Source organism: Arachis stenosperma, chromosome 6, assembly GCF_014773155.1.
Source record: "Arachis stenosperma cultivar V10309 chromosome 6, arast.V10309.gnm1.PFL2, whole genome shotgun sequence".
Taxonomy (NCBI): domain Eukaryota; kingdom Viridiplantae; phylum Streptophyta; class Magnoliopsida; order Fabales; family Fabaceae; genus Arachis; species Arachis stenosperma.
In genome coordinates, this window is record NC_080382.1 from 14,786,032 (window position 1) to 14,800,366 (window position 14,335).

The following is a 14,335-nucleotide window of genomic DNA, read 5'->3' on the forward strand; positions in this document are numbered from 1 at the left end:
TTAACATGTGACACCACATAGGACAAACTTGGGACAAAAAAATTAGAAAATCTTTTTCTTCTTTTTTATTACTGTGCAATTCAATATGATATTAAGATCTCTCACTGACAATTATATTAATGAGTTAATGGGGTACTCAGAAACACTTTTGGCCTCAATATATGTCTTAGCTCCTCAAAAGTCACACCCTGCTTTCTTTCTCCCTTTTTTTTTTTAATTTTATAAGGTGAAAAACAGTAGTCAGATAAAGTAAACAAGCAAATTTTGAAAAACTGGAACATAATCAAAGTAACAAACGGCAATATAAATCATTCATTACAGTAGCCATTGGATTTCCATTAAAATTAATTATCAATATAAGTTACACATATATTTATACATAAATATATAATATATAATTTTAATATACAAATAATATATTTTAAATACAATATAATACAATTCTCATCTGATATATATATAACATTATTACATAGTAGTCAACTTCACTTAGCAAAACTAAAAAACTACCTTGTTTGTTTTGCCAATATATAATATGTACTTTGGTATCAATATTCTACTTAACTAAGTAAATTAAAGGTATATAAATATACCCCACCATCTATTATATATTACAGAGTACCCTTTTTTGATGAGCATTAATTAATGATAGCAGCAAACTCAGTTTGACACTAATACTGTACTACTGCTATTACTCATCAGTGTCTGAAAGTTTTGATGATCAATCTCATTATCTTCACCATTCTACTCTCTATTTGCTATTAACTACTCAGCCTTATTATTAGCTTCTTGAATTTGAAAGAAAGTAGTTGTTGTTCATCAGAATCTGTATGATGGACACAACAAGGCAAGGGAGTAGTAGTAATGAGATGCAACCCTTTGTTGTTAATAGCAATAGGAACAATAATAATTATAACTACTATTCACATAGATCAATAGAGACACTTGTGGTTGTGATAGCAGTGATCACAATAGTAGGTGTCATTGCTGGAATGATAGCAAGGTTATGTGGTGGAAGACACTTCAATGGTGACCATGACATTGAAGGTTGGGTTGAGAACAAGTGTAGAAGTTGCATTGATGGAGGACTACCTCCACCACCACCTCAAGAAGAGCCACAACCACCACCAAAACCAGCAGCACCAACAACAACAACAACAACTGATGAAGCAGCAGCAAGTAAATGAAGAAATTAACACAAAACATTATTGTAAGTTTGTTACTACAATAATAATATATATAATAATACAAGTTCATGCTGATTATGTATGTATAGAGTTATGTTAATTAGTAGAACCTTAAAAGTATAGTAATCTACCATTGATGTTAGACTATTATTACTGCTTTAGTTGCTGTCACTGCACTTTTTTTTCAATCAAGGAAATTTAATATGGGAACTTATTGTTTTATGTTATTTATTAGTTCATCTTAATCAAGTTATTTCTCTTGTTTATCCATTACCAAAGATCTCATTATTGAGACTCTCATCTTCAAAATATAGAATAAATTTGTTTTTTTTTTGTCTGTTAAGTTTCTTGCTAGATACATGAACAAAATAAAATGCATCTAATTTCTCTTTAATAATTAAAAAAATACTAAGGAAAAACAAAAGATGAGAGTAAATACTCAAATTGGTTTTAAGGAATTTAAAATTAAATATTTGGGTTCTTAAAAAATTTACTCTTTAGAAGTTTTTGAAAAATTTTTTTAATTAAATTTTTTTAATATGCCTATTTAATAAATAAGTTCTTAATAAATTTTATTATAAGATAATTAGATTTTCTAAAATGTCATTATAAAATAATATAGAGACCAAGCTGTTGATGATCATAATTAATTTTTAAAAATTTATAAGGACTAAAAATTTGTTAAAAAATAAGTGTATAGTCTGATTTTTTTTAATTAATTTAAATATTTATTCATAAAATAGGTAGCACCTGCAAACCTAGTATGATAATGGTAGCTAGCCAAACATGCATTACTTTTCATTCATATTTTTTTCCTTGTCTCTCAAATTCTATCTCTTTAGTTTGACTATCATTGCCCATAAGCCATGCTCAAACTATGAATCCATTTTTGAGTGGCAACATTATTATTTTACCTCTTTTCTTTTTCCCCTCTTTTTAGGTACAATTCAGACATCATTCATAGTTATTAAGTGGAGCCACTTATATGATGGATGAGTAGGACCTAATATTAGTACCAAAAATCTTGTGGCGATTCCGTTGGGCCCTATATCTATAATTAACTTTTGGCATAAAATAATCTGAAATCTGTGCTCTAAAGAGTAAAGACTAGAGAATAAAGATGCATGCACGCCACCAAATCATGAATTCTCATATTCAATTACACAAAGCAAAAGCTTTTATTGTTAGGATAATATTAGGAATAGATAAAAAAGAAAAATTAAATTTATTTTATTTAATATTTAGGGTAAAGTATATTTTTTATCTTTAAGTTTGACAAAAATTTTAAAAATATCCCTAAATTTTATTTTGTTTCAATTTTATTCTAGAAGTTTTCGATTTGCATCAAATATATCTCTGGCGGCTAATTTTTCAAAAAATTTAAGACCGATTCAACAACAATTTCATAAGAATAACCCCTCAATACAAGTAAATCAAACATTATTTTCATACATTATTGTTAGATTTGTCTTAAATTTTTTGAAAATTTAGCCATCGAGGTATATTTTATGCAAATTGAAAACTTATGGGACAAAATTGAAACAAAATAAAACTTATGGGTATTTTTAAAATTTTTGCCAAACTTTAAGGACAAAAAGTATACTTTATCTTAATATTTATTATTTATATTGATAATTAATAAATATTAAATAAAATAAATTTAGATTATTTTTTTGTTTTTTAAATATTATTGTATTGTAAATTATAAAAAAAAAAAAAAGAAGAAGAAGAAAAAGGTAAAAGCTCTTCAAGCCGTTACCTATTGCTAGCTATTAAAAAGCCTAACAAAGCTTTCATGCTTTTCTTTCATTTTATCATGATATCTTATTACCGTTGCTAGTAGTATATAATGTTTAAATTAAAATGTTCTTTCTATTAATTATATAACTAAGTGAATATAACTCAATCTTAAGAGATCTTTTTATATCGATATTTTCATTTATAACATATAACGTATATAAATTAAAAGCTACAAGCTAAGCATGATCAACGGATTGAACAACATAATAATACTTTGGATTTTATATATTTATGTAGAATCAAGTGACAAATTAAATAATAATTAATAGCAATATATGTATATATCCACTTATTGGAAAGAAATAATATGGAATTTTAATATCTAGATAGTTGTTTTAATTTTACACTCTACACTCTCGAATAATATCACTAAGGATTACAGACACTCTTATTATTTATTTTATTTTGTTTTTTCTTCTACTCTTAATTCAATCAATGATACATCTATTTGAGTGTACTGTACAACTATATCTTTATTAGCATCATCATGACAATATAATCATTGTTTAAAGACTAATTTTAATTAATAATAATCACCCTAGTTAACTATATTGATCATCACTACACACTACATACCCTATATGCAATGATAAAGTGTCATTGCAAATTAAAGCATGCAATGATATACATTCATGCTTCAATAATTCATGTCATGAATTATTAGTTTAATCTCATCATGGCAATTATATAGATTTCTATGAGCAGCAGCTAGGGTTAACGTCTCCATAATAAGTCAACTTTACATTGTTGCATAAAGCTTCAGCATCTTTGTCTCCTTCAAAACTTTGGAGATTAATGTCCTCCAATATTATGTCTTGGCATGGAACTGAGTCACTACAATCAAACTTCACAGCCACATCTGAAGCACTTGTCCCTGATATGTTTTGGTACAACACATTTGATATCTGAACCGCTGATTTCTGTACATCCACACCAAACAAATTTTGAGTATATAATAATACGGAAATGTTCAGTAATAAAAAAATATTAATAAAAAATTATCAAAATTTATTATTTTTAATTTTATTTAATGTATTCTGCAATAAATAATAAATATTAAATAAGACAAATTCAGATCGTTATTTTTTTTTGTCTCCGATGTAACAATTATTTGTATCTTCTAATTTAAGTTTTTGGTAGGACTATAAAAATAAATCGAATTTTTTAATTTATTCTATTTAACCAGCTTAAATAGACGGATTTTTTTTTTTTTTTTTAAATAAACCTATGAAAATGAGACTTTAACGAATAAACTAGTTTAACTCGTTTATTTTTTTATTTTAACAATTTTTTTAACAATCTAGTCTAAATATGTTAAGTTTAAATACGGAATTTTTTTTGTTGAGTTTTATTGTTTTATAAGGGAATAGTTAATAAGAATAAGAATTTATAATTTATATTACTTGTTTTGTGCATGACTTATTTGGTTTGTCACAGTAATTCTGGTCTATCAAAATTGGATTGGTCACATTTTCCATCACAATATGTTTAAACTGGATGTAGCTAGCAAGTCCTGACCCTCCCTGCAAATGCATACGTTATTAATTAATCACTAATAAAATCATATAATTAGAAATCATATAAATGAATTAGAAATTAATTAGTTAATTACCTGCCATGTCTTAATTCTAACTCCATTTGTAGTTCCAGAAATCTGAGCTCGCTTCACTGTTACACCTGAAACATATGCCTCGGAGTTTCCCTTGCCCAAGCTTCCAATACTGACAACCATTATTGCAAACTAATTATCAAGGTGTTTCCAATTGAAGCTATTATTATGAATTTAGCTATCATGATAATAGATTTATCAGTGAAAAATTTTAAATATTTTTATTTAATAAATATAAAATAAATGTATTAAAAATTTTAGGGTGTATTTAATTTGTATTTTTATTTTCTATTTTTATTTTTAGAATTTTTTTATTTTTTGAGTTTTGTGAAAGAAAAAATGAAAATAAAAATAATAAAATTTAGTTTTTTGTTTTCATCTTTAAAGATGAAAACAAAAAACTAAATTTTATTATTTTTATTTTTTTATAAAATTCAGAAAATAAAAAAATTAAAAATAAAAATAAAAAATAAAAATACAAATTAAATATACTCTAACTTTTTTTATATTTTCAATAAAGACTTTTTTGTTTGTAATCTTAATAAGTATTCTTAGAGCATATGATAGATAAATCTTATTATTATTAGTGATAATCAGAATTAATTGAGTAATTAATTATGGATTTAGCTAATATGTGTCTTAAGAACATATGATAAATTTATCGCTAGTAAAAAATTTTAAATGTTTTTATTTAATAAATACATTGAAATGTGTTTGGTTTAGGTTTTTATTTTTTATTTTTATTTTTTGTGTTTTCTGTTTTTTGGATTTTGTGAAGAAAAAAAGTTAAAACAAGAGGTAATTAAAAACAGAAAACAGAATTTTATTATTTTTACTTTTTCTTTCACAAAATAAAAAAAACAAAAAATACTAAAAATAAAAATGCAAACCAAACCTATCTTAAATATTTTATATTTTTTAATAAAATTATTTTTGTTTTGTAATCTTAACAAGTGTCCTTAATCAGGACATATGATAAATAAACCCTATTATTATTAGTGATAATCAGAATTAATTGAGTAATTAATTACCTGATACCATGGCCAGGTCCGCACGTTATATTTGTAGATAGAATATTTTTTGATCCACTTACAATTGATATACAATCGTCACCTGAAACATATTATTAATTAAATTCAATCAAATTAACTAAAAGATATTTGCATATATTTAATTTAATGAAGGTTAATTATATATGATTAATTACCAGTTCCTATAACGGAATCAGAGATTTGGACGTTGTGACTATTAGTGACATGAATTCCATCAGTGTTAGGGCTATCCCCTGGTGACGTCACATTAAGCCCAGAAGCTATAACATTTTTGCAACCTTGAATTCTAACATGCATTTGTTGGGCATTTGATATATACAAATTCTCAACCCTCAAATTACTGCAATTTAAGAATGTCAAAGCCTGCAATAATATAATAATAATAATGTTAATTGTTGTTATTACTATTATTATTATTAGGTAGAAACTCAGGTGCGGTCGACTTCACGTAAAGTTGATATCTGAGAGCCGTTAGATGAAAATTCAGTCAAACCAGTCAAATCATCTAACGGCTCTCAGGTATCAACTTCACGTAAAGTCAATTTTACTTGAATTTTCACCTTATTATTATAATGATTTTGAATGTCCAGTTAATATACTTGATTAATAATAATTAGTTAATAACATGTATACATACCGTAGGGGCATCCTTGCATGGCTGCAAATTAAATTAAAGAAACCATAAGTGTGGTTATTTCTTAAAAATGTGAATAAGTATAAATTAAAGAATCAGATTTTAATTAATTAATATTAATTAATTTTTTACTATAAAAATATTTTTTACTCTATTTTTTTTAAAACTAAAAATTCAAAAAAATTTACTAATACTGAAAAAAAAAAGTAGTTCACTAGTTAAACTCATTTTCAAATCAGTTCATCATATTTAAATTTTTTTTATAAGCTTCAAATTTTATAAAATGATTTTCAATATAATAAATAAATAAATCACTTTCAACATTATTATATGTGTTACCAAGGTTTTGTCCCTTTTACACGATTTTTGCCACCATATTTTGCCATTTCCATCAATGGTTCCACCACCATGGACTAATAGTTTCTTAACATTATCAAATACAAGCCAGTATTTGCTATCATTGCTATAATAATCTGATGCCTCATCTGTTGCTTCAATTGTTCCTTCAATCTGATCACAATTAATTTCAACCATTGATTCTATTAATTAATTTTCTTCACAGGGTGAATCTAGTAATGATCATGTATAATAATCTTAATTAATTATTTTGAGTATTAATTACTAGCTAATTACCTGGACTTGGATGTCAGATTTGCAAGGACCAGAGAATCTGATTGGTTTGAGTTGGTAATTATTTCCTTTAGGTACCAAAAAAATTGTTTGGGCACTAGAACATGCTGTTTGCCATGCCTTCTCAAACGCCTGAAAATTGAGTAATATCTTATTTTATTCATCAAATTTAAATACACACATCAAATAATATTATAAATAATTATTAGTCTTTATTTTAGATATTATTATTAGCACTTAGCATAATTTTTTTAATTATATCATAGAATTATTTCTTTCAATATTTAAGTTGGTAAAAATGAATACGCAAATAATTATATTTTTAATACGTTTCTTCGAGTAAGAATTTTTTTTAAATTTATTTAAATATTTTTGTATAAACTTTCTTTTTCTCTTCTTATTTATTTTATGCTTTTTTTATCTTTTAGAAAATAATAATAATAATTGATTTTAGATATTTTAATTATAAAAATTTTAATATTATATCATAAAATCACTCTTTCCAAAAAATTAAACTATTATAAAGAGATACATGAACTAAGTATTCAAAGTAGTTAGACAACTGAAAATTTCTTATTAAGTGTTTCAAGCATATATATTGTAACACATCAAGAATATTGAGCAAACATGAATTTTTAAAATTTGACAGATTAATCCATTGTGTCATCAATTTAATCCTACAAAAATGGCATAAGATATGGTGTATTATTTTTAATTAAATTTTGGGTATTTATAGTGTAACAATGATTTTTAAAGAACTAATAATGTAGTTTCATTCATATTATTTTAGGACCAAAACAGGGTTATAAAAATCAATCAATGTCATTTTTCAGTTATGATACAAAACCAATATATATATATATATATATATATATATATATATATATATATGTTAAAAAATAGAATAAAAAATAGAGCATTATTTTGATAAATTATTCTATATGATCCTAATAAAATATGAAAACGTTTTGTTTAATTCCATTTATGTCCTTTTATACATGAAATAATAAAACAAAGACTTGACTTCATCTTAATTACTCTAATATTACTCATCATGAATTACATTTTTTTTTATATATATATCTCTACTAATTTGAGCTATTAGCCATAGGTGCTTATTACCTGTGTATTAGAAGAAGCATCCCCTCCACCACAAGCTCCATAATCATTTACATTAATAACTTTACGCAAATGTGAAGAAGAAGAAGAAGAAGTCCCATCGCCACCAACAACATCTTTGCTTTGCATGAATAACCCCTTGAATGTCCACCATGATCTATCATTTATATTATAATCATCTTCAACATTTGTACTCTCAACAAGTGGGCCCTTTTGTAATTTTGCATTATAACAACCAACAAAAGGAACTATTATGCTACTAACAAAGAATGAAAAGAGAAGAAGATATCTATTCATGATGGCCATTATAATAATAATAAAAATAGGGTATGTATGGGGAATTTATTATTGTTTTTTATATATGAAAAATGGATATAGAAATTGGTAGTTTGGTATGTGTTTGGGTCTAATGAGGGAGGAAGCTTATTGTATTTATAGAGAAGAAAGGATGAAATAGAGAGAAAAATATTCAATATATGTTGGTTCATTCTTAAATCTTTATCTACAATATGGGCATATATGGTATGGAATGATGAGATTAAGATGAAATTATCACTCAAAACCTATCCCTCTTTGTCTTTTTCACCATACCTTGCAATCACAAACATTTCATGTACTTCACATTCATGTATATATATCTACGTATTTATGTGTAATTATGCCTCAACATTATTATGTATATCCTCTTGTTTAGGGAAAAACCTTAAGAATAATATGAACAATAATTAGTATATATGTGAAGTTTAACGAAGATAACAAAAATATATTTAATTTTGTTTTACACTATAGGAGTCCATGCACGTACGTTTGAAAATCTTAAGCTATTAACTGTGAATGATCATCACGCTTTATTTGATAAGTAGTATTAAAACGCAAAAACATGTAATTAATAAGTAGTATTATTGTTTTCATGGTATAGTATAATCTTTTTCACCAAATAATATATGGATATAATTGCATGAAATATTCATTAATTAATACACCAAATAATATATCTATATGGATAATTATAAAGTTTACGTAAATGATATTATTAATTCACGATGCACATTACATATGTTGCGTATTAAGAAAACACATATATGTAATTATTACCCCTGTTGACACATCTGAATATATATTCTTGTTCTTTCTTTCTCTGAGTGTTATCATTTTGTGTTTCTAAAGAGTTTTATTAATTAGATATTCCGTGAGATGTTTGGTTTTTTTTTTTCGTGCATTATTTTTAGTTTTAAGATATCAAGCATTGCGTACGAGTGCAAGTCACAGTAGAGTTGATGATAATCATATAGTTCATTGTATTTGTGTGTGCTGGATAATTGTGCAATTTCTTTTCAGACGATTACTGTAGAAATTATAGAATTTTAGGTATTTATTATTATTATTATTATTATTTGTTAGATATTATGACATATATAGTTTCAAACAAAAATAAGATTTCACTTTTTTTTTCTTTTTTAATAATTATTTTATACACATTAAAAATCAATCATAAAATCAATTATTATATATTTGTGTATATATACATACTAATTAATTCACATCTTTTTTTAACTAAATAATCAATCAACAGAATAATCAAAGTTATTGTATAATTAAATATATAATAAGCAAAATCAAATATCTTTACAAAAAATAATTTTAGATTGATTTAGTAATTAATTTATTAATCCATTTAAATAAGTGTCAAATATTTAAATTATATTTTGTACCTACAATAACCAATTAACTAACAATAAACTCTTAAATATAATAAAATTTAGATTTATAATAGATTAATTTTTAGTCTAATATTAAATTAGAAGATACTGTGAAAAAACAAAAAAAATTATAAAAATAAAGTAAATTAGTTTATGAATTACAAAATATCATTATATTATCTTAATAAGTAGCATTTTAGTGTCAAAAATAATTGACATGGCGCATTCTAATATTAATATGTATATCTCTCTTTTCTTAGAATTTTTTTTAAAAAGTATTTTTTTAGGATTATACAATAATTGATATTTAATGACTAAAATTCTACTAATTTTTAATATTTTAATAAATTTAATTTATATATATTTTTATTATATATCAACCTTAATTAATATGATTTGCAAATAAAATATATACATTTCCTTATTTGAATTGATTAATTAAATATTCATTAAGTAATAAAACCTACAAATAATAATATGCACCTCAAATATATGAATTATAATTATGTTGATTTTCATAATATTGATAGGGGTTAGCTAAAGTTTGTTGATTTTGGTCAAATCTCCAATAAACTTCAAATATTCTTCAAAATGATATTTAAAAAAATATGAAAATATTTATGATTAATTATAATTATGAAAATATGTTTATATTATTTTAAAACAAGTAATATTTTGATGCTAAAAATATTGACGTGACATATTTTGGTGTCAGTATGTATATTGCTCTCTTCTCATAATATTTTAAAAAAGTATTTTCTTTGAAATTATATGAAAATTGGTATTTAATAACTAAAATTCTAATAATTATCAATCATTATAATAAATTTAATTTATTTTTTTTATTGTGTATCAACCTTAATTAATATAATTTATAAAATAATATATATCATTATTTAAATCAATTAGTCAAATATCCATTAAAAATAAAAAAAATCATTAAATTAAAGAATTTAATCAAGATAGGATGAAAATTGAACAATAAAAATTGAGATTTTGAATAATAAGTAGGGTTATTAGAAAACAAATTTGATGATGTTTTCGAATTGATTTCCTCATATTTATCTATTTAAGGGAATATATAATAATATAGATGTTTATCTCATTTAATTTACAATACTGTTATTTTAACCATTTTCTTTATAAATCATTGCATTGTAACATATTAATTATATTTTTATTAATCATATATGAATATGTAATATAGATTTATATATCTTTAGTAATTATTGAAAAATATTGATACAAAAATATAATTTTAGAATAATAAAATATAAATAATGATTAAGAGACCTATTTTATCATTCTAATCATCCTCCTAATACTTAAATGAATAAAAATGTAAATATATATATTTTTAAAAATATTTAAAAAATACAATAAAAATTATTTAAAAATTAAAAAAATAATAAAAAAGATAAATTAAAATTTCTAATAATTTTTATATAAATTAAATAAATTAATAAAAAATAAAATTAAAAAATATAAATTAAATAAATATTTTTTACACATCACACGAATACATAACTAGTTTATTTCTATATGGTTAATTAATTATTTATATATATGTAATATAATTAGTATTTTTCAAACCGTGATGTTGCAATAATCGATTAATGTGGATCTTATTAATCAACATGGTAATTAACACTATGAAGCAACAACGTAACCCTAGATATAGACACTTGTCATCATCATCACTTCATTATAAGAATGGGTCAGTACACATTAGTAAAGAGCCACACACATCTTAATCCTATCCTTTTATATATATGTGCATGTGCATTGTACATTTTGTTTAATTAGAATCATCAAATAATAATGACAGCTTTATTATTAGAAGATTATTATGGGTAAGGGATTGGCTTTGGAGTAGAAGGCACTATATGATTCATGTAGCATCTATCACTTTATTTGAAACTTAATTTAGAATTAACCTTTTATGGCCTAAACTTTCCTTAACTATTATCATAAATGTCATGATGATATGTTAGACCCCAAAGAGTATGTGCAAAATGTGAAGTCTTCATTTTATGATATAGCCATCTCAATAAATTGCACATGTATGGCATCTACGATTTAATTTAATAATTAGTGATAAGGGTAAATGGATCCATGAGAATTAAAATAACAATAATTATCCCACGTATACACAAAGAAATCAGATATTAACCAATTATTGTGTACAAAAATATATATTTAGTATTTTATAAAAAAATTTATTATACTACTACAAACAAATTTAATTATTAGTTTATTACAAATTTAATTATTTTATTATGACAAATTTGATATTATTCTCAATTTCTCATCATAACAGATTATTTAGTTAAAACCTATATAAATTAATATGTATAATATACATATATAAATACATGGTGATTTATATATTTAATAATTAATTTTTACTTTATATATAGAACTTTTAAAATAATTTGTAACTCGATAAAAATGTAGGGAGTAAGCCAACAGTTTAATGATTAAAGCATTTTGAGTATTTTATTTGAGTTGGGAGTTTTTCATGTTCAATTCTCTAATATCTCTTGTGTTAATTAATATATTTAATGAAAAAAAAATCATTTGAAGGGGTTATGGATAATGGGTTATATATCTAACAAGCTTCCAATTTTTTTTATTTATTTTATACTAATTCTTTTTGTCAATAAAAATTAAACTTTAGATTTTAAAATTATAGAATTTTTGATATCATATCATCAACTTATCATGTCACTTTTAAAAAAAAAAAAAAATTAAACCGGTAAAAAGAGACACATTCGTATCTCTAACATAGAGGAAGTAAAAAAATATAAAATATTTTCTCCTAAGCCCATAAAATGTTTGCATCCTCGCACGTGGCAGTAGGACAATATGCATATATTAGAAGTCTACAATACTATGATTGTGGTGCTGGATTGACGCATGAGATGATATCATTAAAACTTAGATTGTTTCAGGACATCAAAGCATGAGAGATGTCGTTAATTAATGTAGAACACAATCCTCATTTATTTGGCAACTTAACCAAGTTAAGAAATTTGAGGTTGAGAAAACTAAGTTTAATTTGAAAAGATATATATGGTATCAATTGATTTATGTACTTGGATCACATCATATCATCTATCTTGCTTTTGTACTATATATATATATGAATTCTAATTAGTTACTTTATGTATGTTTATTTGCAAAATATAAATTTGTTATTTGTGGAACCAAAAACATTGAATATTGTGTGTGACTGAAACAAGTAAGTTGGATCGTCCAAAATTGGATAAACAAACTTTGAACATTTACTTGAATATAATATTTCTATATATATCTAAATTATTCATTAATAAATGTGCATGGCATAACCGATTGTTTTAAGAAAGATTAATTAAGCAAGGGAAGTTTTTATTTATTTATTTATTTATTTTAAGACCACAATGGTACCTTTCTGTGCCTCTCTAGAAAGGGATAGATGGCCTTAGCTTAATTATTCTACAAGCTAAGGTGCGATCGTTCTTTTTATATATGTAATTAAATTCTTGCTATTTTATTTGTTATCAGTGTTGGTTCTCATGGAAAATTTAATTTTGCCGAGGTTTTTTCTTTTTCTTTACTCTTTAATGTTACTGTCTATTAACTTAATCTTGCAGGACAAATAGTTTCATGTAAAATCTAATTTTTATTGACCCAAAAAAGAATAAATTTTAGCATAAGATAAGTATAAAGAAATTAAAAACCTATACAAATTAAAAAAAGAAAAAAACTTTTCTGTGTGTCACACACTTATTAAATACCAATTCTATGACCAAATTGTAGGTCACACGCTTTTTTTTTCTTATTTAATTTCTTCACCTGTACTTCTAATAGATATAAAAATTTTAAGGTGCATAAAATATTTTCAGTAAATTTAGTTGTTGTGGATCTAAGAAAAACTATCAATAAATTGAGTCTTATTTTTTTGGTAATCAAGTGTTAACTGTTAACATATCCGTGCAACGTACTACATAAACACATAATCATGCATCTGTCTTACACTCTTGCTTAAGGGTTTTAGAGTCAGGGTTGGCTTAGCTAACTGCATTTAGTTAGCCCAGCTTATACATTGAACTACAATTTAAGTATCTAACTAACCTTGTCTTATTAAGAATCTGAAGCAAATATATATGGGTTGATTTTTTTTTTTTTTTGTTGCTAGTGTCTTCTCTATTTAGCTCTGCTCTGGCTTCATCTGATAGTTTGTTTGTTTTTTTTTTTCTCTAAAAAAGTTTATGTAGCTTTCAACTCAAAAAAATAAGTTATACAAATTGAAAACTAAATAAGGGTCCATAGCTCAGTGGTAGAGCATTTGACTGCAGATCAAGAGGTCACCGGTTCGAACCCGGTTGGGCCCTTTAAAATTTAAATTTTAATTTATTAAGGCTGATGAAATGTTAGTTGTTTAAGGATGAGTATCATCTATTATCAAATTCATATTTATTTCAAGGCGCCATTAACTACTTTAAATTTAAGTGACATGCATAAAATTAAAATTCAAATAAATCATTTAATTACTAGCAAACTAGATAATAACAAATTAAATAATAATTAATTAACTATTTTTCTTCACATTAACAACTAAT

The 14,335-nt window shown here is 24.1% G+C and overlaps 2 protein-coding genes and 1 non-coding gene across 3 annotated transcripts; 2 read left to right on the forward strand and 1 right to left on the reverse strand.

The window, feature by feature from the left end:
* The first annotated feature begins 665 nt into the window (after positions 1–665).
* LOC130936772 (uncharacterized) lies at positions 666–1,317 on the forward strand. Its single transcript, XM_057866924.1, has one exon. It carries the CDS (start codon positions 831–833, stop codon positions 1,185–1,187), a length of 357 nt encoding a protein of 118 aa, XP_057722907.1. The 5' UTR covers positions 666–830; the 3' UTR covers positions 1,188–1,317.
* Positions 1,318–3,415: 2,098 nt separating this feature from the next.
* Positions 3,416–8,374, reverse strand: LOC130936737 (polygalacturonase-like). Its single transcript, XM_057866881.1, has 9 exons — positions 8,035–8,374; positions 6,916–7,044; positions 6,622–6,792; positions 6,286–6,306; positions 5,804–6,011; positions 5,628–5,709; positions 4,600–4,708; positions 4,391–4,510; positions 3,416–3,907 (listed from the first exon to the last, which is right to left on the reverse strand). Exons 1-9 carry the CDS (start codon positions 8,335–8,337, stop codon positions 3,683–3,685), a joined length of 1,368 nt encoding a protein of 455 aa, XP_057722864.1. The 5' UTR covers positions 8,338–8,374; the 3' UTR covers positions 3,416–3,682.
* Positions 8,375–14,035: 5,661 nt separating this feature from the next.
* Positions 14,036–14,107, forward strand: TRNAC-GCA (transfer RNA cysteine (anticodon GCA)). Its single transcript has one exon. It is a non-coding gene; the product is annotated as a tRNA-Cys (tRNA).
* Positions 14,108–14,335: the final 228 nt, after the last annotated feature.

Coding starts and splice junctions, on each gene's coding strand:
- LOC130936772 (XM_057866924.1), top strand. CDS start 831: ATGATGGACACAACAAGGCAAGGGAGTAGTAGTAATGAGATGCAACCC.
- LOC130936737 (XM_057866881.1), bottom strand. CDS start 8,337: ATGGCCATCATGAATAGATATCTTCTTCTCTTTTCATTCTTTGTTAGT. Junction 6,793..6,915: donor AATCTGACATCCAAGTCCAG/GTAATTAGCTAG, acceptor AATTGTGATCAG/ATTGAAGGAACAATTGAAGC. Junction 4,709..5,627: donor GGACCTGGCCATGGTATCAG/GTAATTAATTAC, acceptor AATGGTTGTCAG/TATTGGAAGCTTGGGCAAGG.